We start from the raw sequence: 18,445 nt of genomic DNA on the forward strand, positions 1-18,445 counted from the left end.
ATCTACATGTGAAGGTGACGTAGAACTGTATGTAAGATGATGAGTTAATCTGTATGTGAAGGTGACGTAGAACTGTATGTAAGATGATGAGTTAATCTGTATGTGAAGGTGATGTAGAACTGTATGTAAGGTGACGTAGAACTGATGAGTTAATCTGTATGTGAAGGTGACGTAGAACTGTATGTAAGATGATGAGTTAATCTGTATGTGAAGGTGATGTAGAACTGTATGTAAGATGATGAGTTAATCTGTATGTGAAGGTGATGTAAGATGAGTTAATCTGTATGTGAAGGTGGCGTAGAACTGTATGTAAGATGTAGAACTGTATGTAAGATGATGAGTTAATCTGTATGTGAAGGTGACGAGAGAACTGTATGTAAGATGATGAGTTAATCTGTATGTGAAGGTGACGAGAACTGTATGTAAGATGATGAGTTAATCTACATGTGAAGGTGACGTAGAACTGTATGTAAGATGATGAGTTAATCTGTATGTGGACTGAAGGTGACGTAGAACTGTATGTAAGATGATGAGTTAATCTGTATGTGAAGGTGACGTAGAACTGTATGTAAGATGATGAGTTAATCTACATGTGAAGGTGAGTTAATCTACATGTGAGAACTGTATGTAAGATGATGAGTTAATCTGTATGTGAAGGTGACGTAGAACTGTATGTAAGATGATGAGTTAATCTGTATGTGAAGGTGACGTAGAACTGTATGTAAGATGATGAGTTAATCTGTATGTGATGTGAAGGTGACGTAGTATGTAAGATGACTGTAACTGTATGTAAGATGATGAGTTAATCTATATGTGAAGGTGACGTAGAACTGTATGTAAGTTGATGAGTTAATCTGTATGTGAATGTGACGTAGAACTATATCTGAATTTCTGATCAGATCATCAACTTTACTTGTTAAGAAAGTTTTAAAATAAATATTAAATCTAATTTGCCTTAAATTTTTACAGTTTTACTAGTTTATTTTGCATAGCCGTGTAAAGGACCATTTTTTATATTAACCTGAAGTTTCAGTCTATTTATCACGTACAGTGATTTAACTTTTTTTCTTGTTAGTTTATAAGTAAATTGTTTAAACTCAAATATAATGTATGTTTTGCCAGGTATAAAGTTTGATGTCTAGAGGGTACTTATATTTGTATATTGTCCTTTTAAACATGTGTACTAAGATGATTGTTCCTACAAGTGGCACAACTTGGAACTATGTCGCATGACCAGTTTCTCGAAGGAGACCATGTAATGGCTGACGCACTTCACTTTCCACCCATTAAAGTGGCAACATTTTGACACCCAACAGCCTCCGTAAATACTGTTGGGCATGAACGTAAAAAAAGTACTACTTTCTAGTAGTTTCTAAGCATATTTCATTCTAGCTGTATATATATTTTACACTGGAAGTGTTGAGTAGTTATTTTTGTAACAAATGGTTGATTGTTTGTATTCAGGTATGAAAGGATCAGAGGATTTTATAAAGGATTGAGTGCATACCTGCTACATGTTACTCCAAACATCTGTATTGTGTTTCTCATGTACGAAAAGATTACTGCTCCAAGAGAGAAGGAAGATCTTACCTTGGTGACATGCGAGGAAGACACGCGGTGACAGCGGTTTCCTTGATAGCCAGGTGTTTAAAAGTAACTGTTTCTATTGTGTGTATGTATATATATATATATATATATATATATTGAGATATATATATATATATATATATTTTAATTTGGAAAACAGAGTATTAGATCATTGTGTGCCAAAGTAAGCACTGGATGTAGATAATATATTAGTATTGAAAAATATATATGCTACCATGGAATATGAATTTAAGAAAAACGTTTTTTTATTTTAATGTGAAAAGTGATTGTTGTTGTTTTTTTGTGAAAGTGCTACAAAAATGAGTTGTATTTTTAAGTTTCTGTTGGCAACAGTGAACAGCCTCATCTTGTTGTGAAGTTAGAAACAACAGTTGTAAACAATTTAGAATTATTCCTTTTAGACTTATTAAAAATATTTTGATAGTACGTTGTTAAAGATTTGATTGTTTTTGCCTGTCTTTCTTGTGGCAGCATAAAAAAAATAATTGATTTTTTGTTGTTGTTGTTGTTTTATAAGAGGTGCTCGTGTTTAGAAAAAGTATGTGGTCAAGAACTGTAAATTACCAGACCAAAGAAAGTGGCCAGAACTCTTTCACATGCAAGATCTTTAAAATGTCGAGAATTGGGGTTGAGGGAGTTGGTAGTTGTGTAAACTGTAACTTCTATCTTCAGGGGTTAATAAATATTAATTGTCAAAGTAGCTTTATGTTTCACATTCACTTGATTGTCTTATTAAGAAATATTAAAACTTCAGTGAGAATCGGCAACATTATTATGATTTATAACAGAATGGTGGAATTGTGTAGAAATAGCTTGTATTAAACTTAAATACTTGTTTCTTTCTGTTACGTACTGTGCAAAAGTGTCAGGACAAAGTGAAAAATTAGATGTTTATGTTACTTTGAAATAACAGTGGGAGGTGTAACATCAGTTTTATTAACCTTCGTATTTAGTACAACAGATATTGTGGAAGTGTTTAGATTCAGTTAATATTTTGTTTCCCACTTTTGTTTTAATAACTGGACAGTCTTTCGGGCATTGTTGGAAAATATTTAGTAAAAGTTTCCTTCGAGATTTTACTCCAAATATCTCTTACACACTCCCATAAAGCTTCTTTGGAAGTAACTTTTGATTTGTCAAGTTTTTGATCATATATAGTCTCTGATCTGCTCAATTGGATTGGGATCTGGGCTTTGTGGAGACCATTGTATCAGTTGAATGACTCCAGTCACTTCTTTCTTGGCTAAGTAATTTCTGAGTAGATTGGATGAGTGTTTGTGGTCATTATGTTCTTGACAGTAGAATCCTTTACCAATAATACACAAACAATTGGAATCCTTTACCAATAATACACAAACAATTGGGATGATGGATCAATATCTGATGGTACTTGCTCTTGTCTCTTATTCCATCTATTTTAAAATGCAAATATCTTCTCTTGCCTTAGCAGCAAAAACACCCCCAAACCGTCTCACTGCCTCTCCCGTGCTTCATGGTAGGTGTTATGTATTAAAGTAAGGACATAAAAAATACCTTCAAAAACGAAAAATCATCTCTTAGCAGTGCTTTATTCATAACATAGAACACAACTACATTATAATATGATTGAGACATCTAGAAAGTATAAAACAGTACAACTACATAAAATCATGATTCACTCACAAAATATACAAATTCAGTGAGAAGTGTGAACTTATTTTTGTGCAGTAATTTCATTCATATTAGGTCTAATTTAAGACAAACAAATTCTCATCTCCTTGTCAACACAAATAAGCCTTTCTCTTTTCTGGTTTTTGATATTTGTCACAACTAAAAATCCCTGTTTACAACAATATGCCGTGGAGAACTGTAGAAGAATGGATAATGCTCTTGAAGAGAGGCATGGATATTGTTCCTAATTGTATATCCAACAAGATTCCAGTAGCATACTCCTGTGCTTTATTTTCAACATGTGATCACTCAGTGCATGCCATTTCCTTCTCCTCATCTGATGTCAAATCTGAACAGTTGGAATTCACAAAGGGATCTCTAACCCAGTTGTATTTTTCTGTAGACAATGATGAGATGTACTGAGATGTGCAAGATGAGGATGTGCATTTTGTTGTGCATTTTGTTGTGCATTTTACCAGTGGAAACGTTTCGAGGTTATGTTGCATCGATCTTCCAGAGCTGAAGCTTTTCTTTGATTGTAGTTAGTTTATCTGTAGTCGTGAGGATATTGTCATTGCAGCCTTGCCTACTGGCATTGAGCAGATTTAACCAGAAAAAGATATCGGACAAATATGCCAGCTCTACACACCAGTCATTCTCATCCAGATGATGGTACAAAAATGCTCTTAATTCATTCTTCAGTTCCAATACCCAATTTAAAACTTTTCTGCAAGACAGCCAGTGAACTTCAGTGTGTAGAATTAGGCACTGGTGTTCTGATTCCATGTCTTTGAAGAGTTTAGCAAATAAACCCCGCCTTTTATTAATTTTGCTTCGATGAAGTTCACAATGTGCACGGCCTAATCTAGAACCAACTTCAGATCCAGCTACAAGGGTCTTCCTGACTTATGCCTCTCTGTGTAAAATACCAGGGAGTTGATATTGCATCTGGATATTTTTGTTTGAGTGACACCAAGCCTCACATTCCTATCATAGATGGGGCTCCATCCATACAAATTCGAACACAAGTCCCATGAAATCTCAAGTTTTTTCAAATAGTCAGACAAGGTTTGGTAAATATCTTGTTTTCTGGTATGTTTTTCAAGTTCCTTGCAACACAAAAACTGTGTTTTTTTTTTTTTTTCATCCTTGGAAATGAATCTGACATGAGCAAGCAGCTGTGCTTTACCACTGATGTCATGTCATTCAAGTTGATGAATTGAAAATTTAGAACTTTTCATACTTTTGGAAACATGATTCTCAATATTAGCTGACACGTCAACTATTCTTCTGCAAATTGAATTATCAGACAAAGGAATTTTCATAACTTTTCACTCAGCATCATCACCACACACAGTTTTTACAATCATGGAGCTGGCAGGCAGAATCAATTTTTCAGCTATCGTATGTGGTTTCATCTGTTGAGCAATCAGTTGAGCCATTTGGTAAGATACAATCTGTCTTATCTGAGACTGACATTCGTTTTTCAAAATATGATTGTTGGAATTTCTGCTGTACCAAAAGTCTTGCAAAATACTGGACATCCTTCTTTGCCATATTTCCATGTTTTGTCTTTTCAGCTTGCTTAGGACCATATTGGCATTGGAAAGCTTCTCACCACAGTTCAAACGTGGAGGCTGAGGTGCATTTTTATCTCTAGTGTGTGTGAAACTGAGTCTCTGATAGGTATCCATACATTGTTGACAAACTTTCTGTTTTAGAGGTTTGCTTGAGCCTGCTGCTGGTTGAGCCTTCTTCAGCACTCTGACCTGTTGGCACGGTTTTGAAGACTATGATTCTGGATCACAACATGGACTTGGATCGTTCTCATCCTGACTTAATGCTGTTGCTCTCACTTTAGAAAAATATCTATCCATGATCTGCAAATAACAAAATCCATTAATTTTTGGCACATCAATATTTGAAAGTGTCTCTAAATCTTTGATTTTCTTTGAATCTTTGAGCCATGCCTGCCATCCTCTCATGCTGCACCAGTGTGGCACACCACACTGATCTGTGGTATACTTGACAGTGTTTGGGGACCATTTCAAGTCTGCAACAGTTTGTTGGAGAGTCCAACCACCATAATGTAAAGCTTTTATGTGAACTTTCTGCTCTACTGATTATTCTCTAGTCTTTTTGGGCTGTGGGACGACAACGAAACCTAATACATAATGTTAAACTGTTTTTATCAAGGTTTATTTGTGGAGTGCTGTTAAATTGATTTCTTCTAGCATATACCGGTACCATACACAAGCTGTTTACTAGTTTCTTACAAAAATTATTTAGTTACAATGCTGTATGTGGTGCCACAACAGCTATTTGAGACCCTAATTTTTATCAATATATTCATTCAAACAGAGCCCTTATGACGTACCCTTGGTACAAGTATATGGTAATTACAAGAATGATAAGTATTCTTACCCTGATTCATTCAACTGTCAACAGGATTCAGTAAATTGTTACCATGGTGATGAAATTCACATTATGTGATGGTATAGAATAATTAGTCTGGAAATAATGACAAAACATACTCTTGTTCTAACACTTTTCCATAGTACTGTACACCAGCTACACTCAAAATGGTTAACTTGAGATTTTGGTTCTTGTCTTGCACCTTTTACACTTTGCTAGCGATCTGTGCAAATAAGTGTTGTAGGTATTTCTTCAGTACTATATCATATGCTTCAATTTCCTTTGTAGGTTAAAGTCGAGGATATTTATTCTCTTCATCAATTTCGTATATTTTTATATGAGAATAAGGCGAGAATCATATTCGTTCCTAAACATGTTCTGGAATTAATTTCAAAAAAGCTTCAATATACACTTGTACATTACTTCAACACTGGTACTTCTTTGTGGTTACCAAACGAACCTTTGGGTACTTGTTTAAGGGTACCAAACAGAATAGTTTTTTGGCATTTCAGTAACTCTTTTAAATTTTGATAGTTTGACATGAAATTAAATATGCTCTTTGAAACTTTTACAGATTGTGAATGTCTGTTACAGGTCTAATCATAAGATTCTTTTATGTGATTTAGTTATAAATAACTTTTGAGGGTTAAGGTAACGACAGCTTGTACTTCTTTCAGGGTATTGTTTGAGAATTATCTCTGTAATTCTCAGAAGAAAAACAAAAGACCTTCCTGTGTCTTTGGTACTTCAACACACCTTGAATGTTATATGTTTTTAAGTTATTTGTTCTTATTTCCAAAATATGAATATAAGTTTGTAAATACTTTGATTCTTTATTTCAGAATGTATGCAAATAAGTCATTTGTATGTCCTTTTGATAAAGTGATGGAACATTGTTGTAGAGAACTTGTATAAAAGGTAAAGATGTTTTACTGATGGCCTGTCAGATTAATGTACAGAAGTTGTTATTATAAGAAAATTTGTTGAATAGATATTCTTTCTTTTAGCTTTATTTCAAGCTAAAGACCCAGTCAGTATATTACTGATTGGGAACTGCACAGTCGTGGCCAGTACTTCCTGAGTTGTTGGATAACTTGGTGTAATTGTTGCACTGTGAGAGAGTGAGAAGTCAAAGACAGTTATGAGAGTGAATATAAGGTTGAAGTAAACAATTGTTTTAGAAACGTTTTGTTCAGACTGAGAGTTAATTATGTATTAATCTGTGATGAATAGAAAACCCACTTGTAGAGAAAAATATATATGTAAAAACGGCTGGTATGGGTTGAGAAAACTCTATGTAGAGGAGCTAACAACAGTTCATCTTCTTCGGTCATCGTCAGGTTCACAAAGAAAGAAAGAGATAGCTGACCACATCTTTGTAGGCCGTTGTGTAATTGAGCGTAGGAATGTAGAGGGCGTGCTTGGATGTTTGATTATATTTATTAATATAGGTATAAAGGTGTTCCTTTGTATTGGTTTATTTTGGGTTTAAGTTGTTGTATAAGTAAGGCTTCTTTAATTTTGCATTTGTTTCTTTATTTAGTATTTCAATGTTTTCTACGGTTATGTTGTGTTTATTTGACTTACAGTGTTCGAAAACGTGTGAAGGTGACTTTTTATGTTCTTTGAATCTGGTTTCCATTTTTCTACTTGTTTCTCCAATATAGAAGTCGTGGCAGTTATCACATTGTATTTTATAAATAATGTTGGTGTGGTGTTTGTCAGTGTAGTTTTTACATGGTATAGACCTCAGTTTTGTGCCTGGTTTTTGAATGAATTTGTTATTAACTGGAATGTCATATTTTGTTACTAGTTTTTGCCAAATGTTGGTTATTTTTCTGTTGATGTCTGGAATATATGGTATGCAGCAGTTTATGGTTTTATGATTTTTTAATTCGTGGGATATATTTACTTTTGTAAGTTAAAATTACCAAAATTAAAGAAGCCTTATTTATACAACAACTCAAGCCCAAAATAAACCAATACAAAGGAACACTTTTATACCTAATGTTAATAAATATAATCAAACATCTAAGCACGCCCTCTATATTCCTACACACAGTTATACAACTGCCTTCAAACATGTGGTCAGCTATTGGTCAGTTACCTCTTTCTTTCTTTGTGAACCTGACGATGACCGAAGAAGGTCGAAATGCTGGTCGCTCTTCTACATAAAAAATTTTCTCAACCCATAACAGCCGTTTTTACGTATATTAATTACGTATCATTTATTTTTAAAATGATCCAAAGAGGAATGATAGAGTTACTATTTAAAGTACTTTATTTTTTCAGTGATCTCCATTATATTAATGTGTTGGAACGAAACTTTGTTTAGTAAGCGAAGAAATCACAGATTTGTAAGGCACCAATGTGAGAAATATATCCCAGATTTTTCTGAAATATTACCTTATTTTAAAAGGATTTAAAGAGGTGTAACAAAGACTTGATTTTGATGTCAGGTAGACTGTCATTAAATTTTTTTCTTTATAAGATAGTCGTTGTATTTATTTATTGTCTTTGTAATTGACTTCACTTTACCCTCTGAAAAAGAATATTCATAAAACCCTCAATTTTTAATCAAGATAAGTTAATATTAACAGGTATACATTATAGATAACACGCACAGGTGTCTTTTAGTCACAGTGTTGTGAACATGTGTGAAAAGAAAATCGAAACATAAGAACATTAGTAATTTTTTTGTACATTTACAGTGAACATGTTAAATAAGTAATTAAGTTTATCTTAACCTGGTTCACACAACTTTTGTTACTAGTCATCCCATAAGTAATATCGTTGGTAACACTAGGATTTAAAAGGAGCAAAAAAAAATTTGGATCAAAACATTAATCAGTTGTGTATTTTCCATCACTTTTAGTACGAGTCTGCCAATGTCTGAAAAGATTTTCAATACCGTGCTTATGTATATATAAAAATCGTGTGATTTTGAGACAAAAAACATACAAATACTATTTTTTAATTCATCCATATAAGTAAACTGTTATTCATTCAGTGATGGTGCAAGGTTCTGAAAATATGGTAATCTGAAGGAGTAAGATCAGGAGAGTAAGGGGGGGGGGGATGGGGAAGTTTCTCCTAGCTAAGCACTTCAGTTTTTGTGGAAGTTATCCTGACGGTGTGAGGATGTGGGAAAACAACTTTCCAGTTGATTTTGTTTTTTATTTATTTATTTTTTAGTGCAGTGTTCAATTGATCCAGTTGCTGACAGTGTCTCTCAGCAGTGATTGTCTGGCTTGGTTGTAACAACTCAAAGTGTATTACACCACCTTTATCCCACCAAACACTATCAAAATGTTAAGTGCCAACGACAGTGGGTTGGTGTAGCTGGTTCTCCTGCACTTACCCACTGTCACTAGGAGGTTCAGAAATGAAGCTTGAAGTTCATGAGAATGAAGAGATGTCTTCTTGTTCTTTCAGATTATTAGCTGACAACTCATGTGGTACCCATTTTCTCAACTTTGAAACTCTACAAAGTTGTTGCAAATGTCCATGGACAGTGGAAGTAGATGAATTGAATTTCTAGGCTAATTCTTCAACAGTTAAGCACAATCCTTCTCAAGTGTTGCTAGAAGCAAGTCATTATTAAACTCAACAGGGCACCCAGGGTTAGCTACATCTGTCAACCTGTAGTCACCAGTTCTAAACTTATTGAACCATCTTTGACACTTCATCACACTCAGAATAGTTATTGCCATACATCTCTTGAATGCTTTGGTAGCACTTTTTCCTTTTCTGAATAGAATAAAAACTAGTAAAGAAATAAACTGGTTTACACTTAATGGTATAAAGTCATCCCATATGACTTGTATGACTTTGAGAATAACTTTGTTTAGCCAAGAAATATCCATTTTAACTTATCCTATCCCAAAAAATGACATTACTTATGGGATGACATGATAAACAGAAGGGTGAAATTTTACTGGTACTAAGTACCAGAACTTGTTTGAGCTGCTTTATCTTTTTAAAAACAGGTCCACTTTTACCTCAATATAAATAAATACCTTCTCAACCAGTAATATCTATGCTGTATTCCACATGGCTGGGTGAGTCTTGGTATTGGATGAAAGGCCTAGTTGGCACTGGATGTTGCAGACGTTGTTTATATATTACAGTACCTTTAATGATAAATTCTTACAATTTAAATATATATTTGTGTGCTTGAACATTCATATCTGCTATTTTTGTTTTCTTAAGCATCTGAGGCCAGTAAAAATTAGGTTGAATTGGACAGATGGTGTACCTCTAATGTCATGTGGGTCTTATTTCTGCTCGTACATGAAACAAATTGGGGCACATCACATAATGAACCACCCTATGGTTTGTGCCCTAATATCTTATCTTTGGCTGCATATTTATTTTTCCACATGTATATTTTTTCTGTTTCTACAATACATGTTGAACAACATCAATAAATAAGTGATGTAAAACATGCTTTGAATTTTGAATTGCTAAAAAGTGTCTACAGTAAGATAATTTGGCCAACTCTCAATTTTATGTATTTTGTATATTTCATTGTGGAGAGTTGGATATAGTTTGTTGTGGTTCAAGTTTTTCTGCATTAGAAAACTTGAATAAAGGAACTTTTTCATCAACTAAAAATGGTTGTGTCACCTTTCTGATTTGTGGGGGGTTCTTAAAGTTAGGTTCTGTGGGTGGGAACTGTGTCACATCTGCAGTTCTCTACTCTCAACAGTTAGCTGTTCCCTAAATCAGATCTTCAAAATTAACTATTGTTTTACCAGAACGTCAACTAATAGTTCTTTGGTTAAACATTGCCAGTTTCTAACGCATGACACTTGTATTGGTACCTTCACTGTACTGGGAAACAAGGTGAATATAACTCTTATCTTCGAGCACCCCAGATATTCGCTTCTCCTCAACTGAAATTGTAATGTCAATTGTCAATTATTCTTCATCAAAATTCGTTATGGGTATTTTTCTTATTTCAAATAAGGTGGAGTCTATCACTCTTTACAACCATTAGCTTCTTGGATATCCCTAAACAGCGACATATCCACTGATATGGGTTTCAGTAGTTGTTTAAAACTGTATAAAGTTAATTTGAAAACAGGAACATCTTAAATGTTTGATGTATGGACATTTATAGGACTCCATCATAGGTCTTCCAAAGTAATCCCTCATTACTTCCTCTTCCAGATGGGTGAGACTCCTTTCGTACCTATTATAGCGTAAGTCTACTGATTCCCGACTCTTAAAATCGGGAGTTCCAACCTCTCGGTTTACATAGCAGATAGCCCTTAGTGTCTTTGCTATGAAAACTTATCCCTCATAGGGGTACAATTAGAAGGTGTAAAAATTTCAATTAAAAATAAGTTTTGTCTACAACAATAGAATAATCCTTTTAATTAGAATACTTTTTTAATATTTTCATTTGTTTAATAATTGTATTAGCAAATAAATATTTTTATGAATGTCATCTTCGTGATGTCCACAGTTAAAGATCTCTTGTATATAAAACGAAGTAATGGTCATGGTGGTTAACATTTTTCATCATGGTCCTTTTGCGTCTTTAAAGAAAATATTGCTATATTCAGAATGTCCGGTTATTCAGGTGATATAAATTTTCATTAGAATTGTTTAAAAGTTTTATGATACATGTTTGTTGATGGTAAAATCTGTGTCACAAAGATTATATCTAGGTAATGAACGCCTTTTATTATAATTTTTTCCAACTAAATTCGTAACTTAATTCTAAACAGTGGTCACTACAACACACTGATGTTGTAAAAATTCTTGTAAAATCATGCAAGTCGTTCGTGTATACTTTAAGACGAAAAACATTGTAATCTGTTTAGCATGTAAACAAGCTACATAAAAACATACAATTCGCAGTTAAAAATAAACTCCACGATAGATTTTTAAGCGTTAACACTACACAAATCCCCCAAGGTTTCATTACCTAAATTAATAAAAACAAAAATGCATACAGCAGAAATAAAACTTTTTTTTTAAACATGTAATCCACAGAAGATGGCCACTCTTAAAAAGCCTCAAATTTAGTATACATTTTGTGCACCACAGAAAACGTCGAAGAAGTCGTCTCGTACTTTTAATTCTGTATTAAAGTAATTACAAAAACTATTAACGAATACAAAAAACACTGACTAGAGACATTTAATAAACTAAAAAATTCATCAAAGACAAACCACAAAGTAAAGGAAACCGAATATGTAATTAAACATTTTGTTCGTCGAGAATGATAAGTCATTTAGTTAGGTCTTGAAGTATTTGCTTGTTTAGAGATCTTACCCAGTTTTATCAACAGTCAGTTATTTATTAAATCTACTGTCCAATGTGTTGGGGCGTCTACATCGGATCGAATTTTAGAAGACTGGGAGACCGAAGAAACGCATTAACCTAAGGTTTAGGGCTAGTTCAACCATTGTTCAGCATGTATTAAGTGAAAGTAATGGGGACCCAACTCGCAATATGTTCCAAGTAATAGGTAAAACAGAGACCATGCTCTGGGTGAATGAGATGCTTCTAGTACTTAAAATTATTTTATTTGTTTGTTTTTAATTTCGCACAAAGCTACACGAGGGCTATTATGCGATAGCCGTCCATAATTAAGCAGTGTGAGATTAGAGGGAAGGCATCTAGTCATCACCATCCACCGCTAACTCTTATACCAACGAACAGTGGGATTGACCGAGACTTGTAACGCCCCCACGGCTGAAAGGGCGAGATGCTTGGTGTGACGGGATTCGAATCCACGACCCTCAGATTACGAGTCGAGTGCCTTAACTACCCGGACATGTTAAGCCTACTTCAGATGAAGCCCGTATTAAACAAATAATAAATAGCAACTAAACTTTTATTCATAACTTAAGTTATGATTTAATTTAAACTTCCAACAATGCAGTTTAGAAGTATTAAGTTTGACGTAGTAACTGGAATGTGTCGTGTGTGTACTGTAAAGGTTGTTAAGTTAAACTGACTGCTGTTTTATCATCAAATCTTTCATTGGAACTTTTTATTTATTATTAACTTGTTGGAAAGAATTATGTACAGTATAGTACACTGAATATCTCAAAATAACAGGTCCAATAACAGAAACCATTACTGTACTACAAGAACATTGCATTAGAAGCTAGCATAGGGAACTCAACTAATGTGAGAAATCTTTGTCCTCCTAATTCTTGGCAAGGTCTTTGGTTTGTGATATAGTTTCACGTTAAGATTTCTGGTAGGTGTAATAAATAAAGCTGCTTTTGAGGAAGATATGGACTTTTTTTTACAGTATATCAGTATTCATCTGCAGATTTTTAAGAATGTTAGCTTTTAATATAACCACCTGCCATCACATAAAGATCTGTGAACAATGGTGCTCCATGAATTGTGGTTAAGTGATGACGTATATTGTCCCAAGCATAAAAATGGATCTGAAGGTTTTGTTGTCTTTTTTTTTATATATAAATATGTCGTAACTGTGAATAGTATTTTTATCATTTATTATAAGACAGATTTATCAAAAACGCCCACGAACGTATCCATATATTCTTCTATTTGCCAAGTGTTTTCTATTGCCTAAAAGAGTAACCAGTGAAATAAGCGATAATTTGTATAGTACAATTTACCAGACTAAAGCAGATTTCGGATTAATATACTGGTGAGTTTCGGCTTGTCTTGAGTCGTGCTTTAAGTTTCAATTTGTTTTTGGCTTACAATAATCATAAAAAAAAAACACCAACTAGTTGAAGTAAGGTTTATTAATCACAAATCAACATTCAATGACAACATGATATTAACAAATGTTTTAACTTCCAGTTTTATAGTGATCCATACAGGAACCAATTCAAGCTTTTATCACAGCAAACGTTTGAAATTACTTAGCTTCACCATTATTAGGTAATAAGTATCAATACGTTAAACTTCAACAAACTTATTGTAAAATTAATTGATAACAAATTGTCATTTTTTTATGTAAAAATAAGAACAATAATAAGTGAAACTGAATATGAAAGACAATAGCTTCTGAAGTATTTTCACAACAAAAGTTTTGAAACTTGTGAATAAACAATGTACCAAAATTAAGGAAACTCCACCAGGTGGCTGGCAGTTCGTGTTACTTTATTTTACACTAAGAGAAACTCGAGTTTTATTTTCTCCTTCGAAAAATAAATACTAACTCTAGAGTATTCACTAAAACGTCTACTCAGCGGTTTTTGTTCTTGTGTTTCGTAATACGTAACATATCTAATGAATATAAAGCTTTTGGAAAAAGGTATTTTAAAGAAGCAACAGAATGACAAAACTTTGTTTAAACATTCTTGTTTTACTAAATTGTAGAATCTATCTTCAAAACTTTAGTGGGAAAAAATGTTTAAAAATTATACTAATTACATTTTATAATATGAGGCAAAGAGGAGTTTCATGTAAATAATATTATGTAAGAATTCTATGATTTGTTTGTTTGTTTGTTTTGGAATTTTGCACAAAGCTACTCGAGGGCTATCTGTGCTAGCCGTCCCTAATTTAGCAGTGTAAGACTAGAGGAAAGGCAACTAGTCATCACCACCCACCGCCAACTCTTGGGCTACTCTTTTACCAACGAAAAGTGGGATTGACCGTCACATTATAACGCCCCACGGCTGGGAGGACGAGCATGTTTGGCGCGACTCGGGCGCGAACCCGCGACCCTCAGATTACGAAGCGCACGCCTTAACGCGCTAGGCCATGAAAATTCTATGATGGTTATAGGTTTACAAGTATTAATGTATACCCTTCGAGAAATATGTAATGACGTTTTGTTTTCCGTTTAACGAATTTGAGTAATTTCATAAAATCTCTCAACTGAATAAAACCTGAGAAGATATATACAGACTAAATATTAATAAGGTATTTAATTAAATATATGATGTAATAATTAAATATAGAAACACTTTTCGTCCAATACATAATTTTACCACTGTTTCTCAAAAGCTTATAACGCCACCAATTGTCCAAATTGAAAAAACGAAGAACAAACGGCATCCGGTGTAATAACCATTTGGTGAGGGATTTCTTTTATTTCGACATTCTTAATGTCCTGTTATTTAATTAAGAAGTGACGTTAACTATCACGGTGAGTTATATCGTGATGGATTAAGTGGTTTTGTGAACAGGTAGGCCTATTTTTGTATCTGTTAAAGACTTCACTAAACGAATTACTTTCACAGATGAAGATATTTTAAGGCACATTTTTGAACAATAGTGTTTTTACAGTTACATGTACAGCCTCCATTACTTAACTTATTAACGTCTACGTAACAAGTAAACAAATTTGAATGAGATAAAAATCAGTATAGAAGGTTAGTTATGTAAATATGTACAATTTATAAACAAAGATACACCACATTAAAAGAATTAAAGTACCATGAAAATTATATAAAATTCGAAATTAACGCTTTTTTTCTTTATACAATGAAATGGTAACGTAACTGGTTTGAAGACGCTAATATAGTTTGTTGTGCTGTGAATGTTATGTCATAGGCCTAAGTTTATGAACAGTGTGATAGAAAATCGGTATCAGTTCTGATTCACGTTAAAACCCTGTTTATCCTTCTACCACGGTAAGTAAATTTAACATCAGTTATTATTCCTTTAGGCCTATAATTTATTTGTACAGTACAGTTGTGATTTATGGAGGTATTAAAACAAATTCAATTTGTCGGAAATTTTGGAAACGAAAGTGGAGTAAATTACAGTCAGGATTCTTCATACAGTGTTTTCTGTGGATTCAGTAACTCCAGAATTTCCGGTTAATGAAACATTGGACTCTTACTAAGAGAACCATATTAGTTGCATGAACAGTACTATAATTCCATATAAAAATACAATATTGAATATCAGTCGATCAAACTGAAAGACAAATAATGGTATCACAACTAAACAAGGTGGATGTTTAGTTTGCACATTACATTCTCAGACCACAGTTCTGCTATGTCAGTTTACACAGGGTTAACAGGTACCGCATAAATAACCTATCAATTATGTATATTTGAAGTAAAACTGCATTTCAACCAGGACTGTTGATAACGCATAATTCATCGCCCTCTATTATACGATCGTGTAAAGATTTATATGGGCAGTATATAACAACATGAGTATCTGGGTTAGGGCTATCGGTTACATTTTTGTCACAAGCATCCATTATTTCAATACCAACGGAAACTGAATCACGGTAAGTAATATCCACAGAAAAACACACTGTTGGAAATGTTTAATAACACAGTTCAGTTATCTTCTCTTTTGGGATTACGGTTTCAAAACAACAAATACTTTAATTTTGAGAGAAACTGTTTACGATGAAATGTAACTTAAAATAGGCTTGGACAAACGAAGACCAAAAGTAACATTTAGGTTATATCTGTTACTTTCGGTAAAAGAAGAGAACATAAAAATGTTATGACAATATATCTTATTTTTGAAACCTTTATACGTTGTTCCTTAATGAATTTATATATACATATATATATATATAGCCGAGTCATTTCTTTTCCGAATTTTGGAGACAAGTTCTAACTAATCACGTTTATGTTTTAGCAATTTCTTTGACACTTCACATTTCAGTAAGTAACTCTTGGAGAACAAGACTGTGTCGACCTGCAAGTCAGCACCATTTTATGTACACACAGACACACACACACACATACGTATATGACATTAAACTTTTCTTTTTCCGTGTTTCCAAAAATCGAGTCAAACTACAAAGCACCACTTATGGTCTGTGTCACACAAGGAGAGAATATATTAAAGAGAGATTAATTTATTTTTGGTATATGAAATCGAATTAACCCACTTTTATCACTAAGGAGTTCTATTTGGCAAGATAGTTGCATATTTTCATCATAATCAGTTTTGCAGTATCATTCTAGCCCCAACAGAGGTATACAGCCCTTCAGGTACGTGCTATAAGACCACTTATGGTTTAGGAGCGGCACTTGCGCACTTCTATGTAACACAGCTAAAGGCAGAAGATATGAGAAGCTGGCAAGAAGTTTATTATCCTATGGAACCCAAACATCAGTTCCCAAGCATGTGGTGGTCTTCTCTCTTGTCAGGTAAAACGATATAACAGCGGAAGAACAGTTGAAAAGAGAAACATTTTCTATGTAAAATTTACAGAGAAAGAATTTTCTAACTTTAAAAATGATTTCGAAGTTCCATAGACTTAATGGAGCTAAATGATGGTACATTGACTTAGTACCTCACAGGAGGCACGCTGTAAGTGACGTCATTTTCTGTAGAGGAAAACGACTGTTACGCCACCTAGGGAGTCTTCCAGATCAGTTTCTTCGTGTAATTCACTCATCTCGTGCTTACATAACGCTATCGGTATTAGTTTAACAAAATATTCAACCAATGTTACCCACAGATACAATGTTATGTTTATGTCCACTTGCCGGTAAATTGACCAATGAGGAAGGGTGTAAGAGTTTATACCATCCAATTACAATATTGGAAAGATCTAAGTCGTTCAACATAATTTGAGCCACGCCCATGAATACTTTTTTTGCTATTCGACCACAATCACCCCATACCGTTATCTAGAAAAATACAAAATATCTGACAACATACAAAATTTATATTCTAATAAACATTAGTTTAAAAAACAAAACGTTTCAAAATCTTCAATTAGACTTAGTGTAAGTATTTATATGGCTAAAACTTTAAAAAATCCATCAACATTTTTCTTTTCTAAGAAAATAAATACTTGTTAAAAACGTAAATTACACCCACTTTTAAGATTATGTCCTCAACAATTACATATATACAACTTTATAATAGATAGTTACCATACGAGTACATACAAATAAAAGAAGTAGCTTTTGCTGTAAGCCTACCCCTGATACACTGTTAATAAGTAACAGATGGCTGTAAGCCTACCCCTGATACACTGTTATTAAGTAACAGATGGCTGTAAGCCTACCCCTGATACACTGTTATTAAGTAACAGATGGCTGTAAGCCTACCTCTAACACACTGTTAATAAGTAACAGATGGCTGTAAGCCTACCTCTAACAAATTGTTAATAAGTAACAGATGGCTGTAAGCCTACCTCTAACAAATTGTTAATAAGTAACAGATGGCTGTAAGCCTACCTCTAACACACTGTTAATAAGTAACAGATGGCTGTAAGCCTACCTCTAACACATTGTTCATAAGTAACAGATGGCAGTAAGCCTACCTCTAACACACTGTTAATAAGTAACAGATGGCTGTAAGCCTACCTCTAACACATTGTTAATAAGTAACAGATGGCTGTAAGCCTACCTCTAACACACTGTTAATAAGTAACAGATGGCTGTAAGCCTACCTCTAACACATTGTTAATAAGTAACAGATGGCTGTAAGCCTACCTCTAACACACTGTTAATAAGTAACAGATGGCTGAAAGCCTACCTCTAATACACTGCTAATAAGTAACAGATGGCTGTAAGCCTACCTCTAATACACTGTTAATAAGTTGTTATCTGTAAAACGTTGTTCAAACAAAGATGAGATAACAAATAATAATAAATGAAAAATAATACAAGTAATTAAAAACCAAAAACACTCATAGTAAATAGTATGAGTGGTCTTAGTTGAAATTATGTTCTCATACTTTTAGTCTTAATATCGGTAGAGCTCGTGAGTGGGGAGTTATGGATCCAACACCCCAACATTTGTATGTGAGACCAAAACTAGTCTATCTGGGTAGTGCCTGAGCTGTGACATTGCAAGAGGGGTGGAGGAGAAACATATATGGTAT

At 33.7% G+C, this 18,445-nt stretch overlaps 1 protein-coding gene and 1 pseudogene across 5 annotated transcripts in view; one reads left to right on the forward strand and one right to left on the reverse strand.

Annotated features, from left to right (window-relative positions):
• LOC143246694 (solute carrier family 25 member 32-like) overlaps positions 1-8,167 on the forward strand; it is a 69,693-nt gene extending 61,526 nt beyond the window's left edge. For 3 of the 4 annotated variants that reach the window (XM_076493779.1, XM_076493780.1, XM_076493777.1), the window contains exon 7: positions 1,465-8,167. In XM_076493779.1, coding sequence (XP_076349894.1) covers positions 1,465-1,621 — 157 coding nt within the window. In that variant the 3' untranslated portion in view covers positions 1,622-8,167. The remainder of the gene's footprint in view (positions 1-1,464) is intronic. The other variant, XM_076493778.1, reaches the window with a different exon arrangement.
• Positions 8,168-13,328: 5,161 nt separating this feature from the next.
• The window catches only part of LOC143245795 (regulating synaptic membrane exocytosis protein 2-like), an 83,035-nt pseudogene continuing 77,918 nt past the window's right edge, over positions 13,329-18,445 (reverse strand). The window contains exon 23 of the transcript XR_013025692.1: positions 13,329-17,240. The product of XR_013025692.1 is annotated as a regulating synaptic membrane exocytosis protein 2-like (transcript). The remainder of the gene's footprint in view (positions 17,241-18,445) is intronic.

Source organism: Tachypleus tridentatus, chromosome 3 (genome assembly GCF_004210375.1).
Source record: "Tachypleus tridentatus isolate NWPU-2018 chromosome 3, ASM421037v1, whole genome shotgun sequence".
Lineage (NCBI taxonomy): Eukaryota > Metazoa > Arthropoda > Merostomata > Xiphosura > Limulidae > Tachypleus > Tachypleus tridentatus.